This window comes from Humulus lupulus, chromosome 3, assembly GCF_963169125.1.
Source record: "Humulus lupulus chromosome 3, drHumLupu1.1, whole genome shotgun sequence".
NCBI classification, from domain to species: Eukaryota; Viridiplantae; Streptophyta; class Magnoliopsida; order Rosales; family Cannabaceae; genus Humulus; species Humulus lupulus.
The window spans coordinates 181,540,419-181,541,527 of NC_084795.1; the positions used below are offsets into that span (position 1 = coordinate 181,540,419).

Genomic DNA, 1,109 nt, shown 5'->3' on the forward strand with positions numbered 1-1,109 from the left:
CCAAATGATGTTTCTATCCACAACCTCAAATTTATTCTTAATAATCACTTAAGACCCTTATTGTAATTTCCATCCAAAACTAATAGCTTCAACTTTTAATAATTACACTTTCTATCATAAGACCCATAATTCTACTTTGGCCCCCATTTCACAACTTCTATTATAATTTGGCCCCTAATACCTGAAGAACCTAATGTGTGTGGATTGCTTGGTAGAACACATAAATAAACATATATCATACATCATGCATATCGTAATTCATATAATTAAACACATAATGTCATAAAATTTACTATACTACCCTAACTAGTCAAAGCAGATATTACAACTATCCCCTCCTAAAAATAAATTTCATCCTCGAAATCTACCTCAACAATTCTGGGTACTGCTCCCTCATATTGGTTTCCAATTCCCATGTTGCATTTTCGGTAGAACTATTTTTCCAAAGGACCTTGACTAACCCGATCGTCTTATCCCTTAATGCATTTTCTTTCTTAATAAGAATCTTTACCGTCTTCTCTTCATATGATAGGCCTGGTTGCATATCCAACACCTCATAACTAAGAATGTGAGACGGGTCTGAAACATACTTGCATAACATAGACACATGAAAAACATTGTGCACTCCTGAAAAAGCTGGAGGCATGGCTAATCTATAAGCCACGTCCCTAATTCTCTCTAAAATCTTGAATGGTCCAACAAATCGAGGAATTAACTTTCCTTTCTTGCCAAATCTCTTAACTCCTTTCATAGGCAAAATACATAGAAATACATGATTTCCTACTTGGAACTCAACGTGCTTAAACTTAGTGTAACGTCCTAGATTTTCAAGACTCGATAATATGAAAATATAAGCGTTTTCATGTAACAAAATGTCTCAAAAACCTGTATAAAAAAAAACTTTTTAAAAGTCGTATGACCATACTTAATATTTAGTACAAACATAGTTTATGAAGAGTAAACTAAGCCTAGTTTATGAAAATAAAACAACATTTCCAAAAGCAAAACAGCTTTCCAAAAGGTCGGTCCACATGTACATCCACAAAGTAGACTCCAGCGCTCACTGCTCTGCTTTGCCCTTGTTCTTACCTAGAACAGGAAACAACTAG

General features: G+C 34.4%; 1 protein-coding gene across 1 annotated transcript; it reads right to left on the reverse strand.

The window, feature by feature from the left end:
* Positions 1-364: 364 nt before the first annotated feature.
* On the reverse strand, positions 365-751 carry LOC133825251 (uncharacterized). Its single transcript, XM_062258217.1, has one exon. It carries the CDS (start codon positions 749-751, stop codon positions 365-367), a length of 387 nt encoding a protein of 128 aa, XP_062114201.1.
* Positions 752-1,109: the final 358 nt, after the last annotated feature.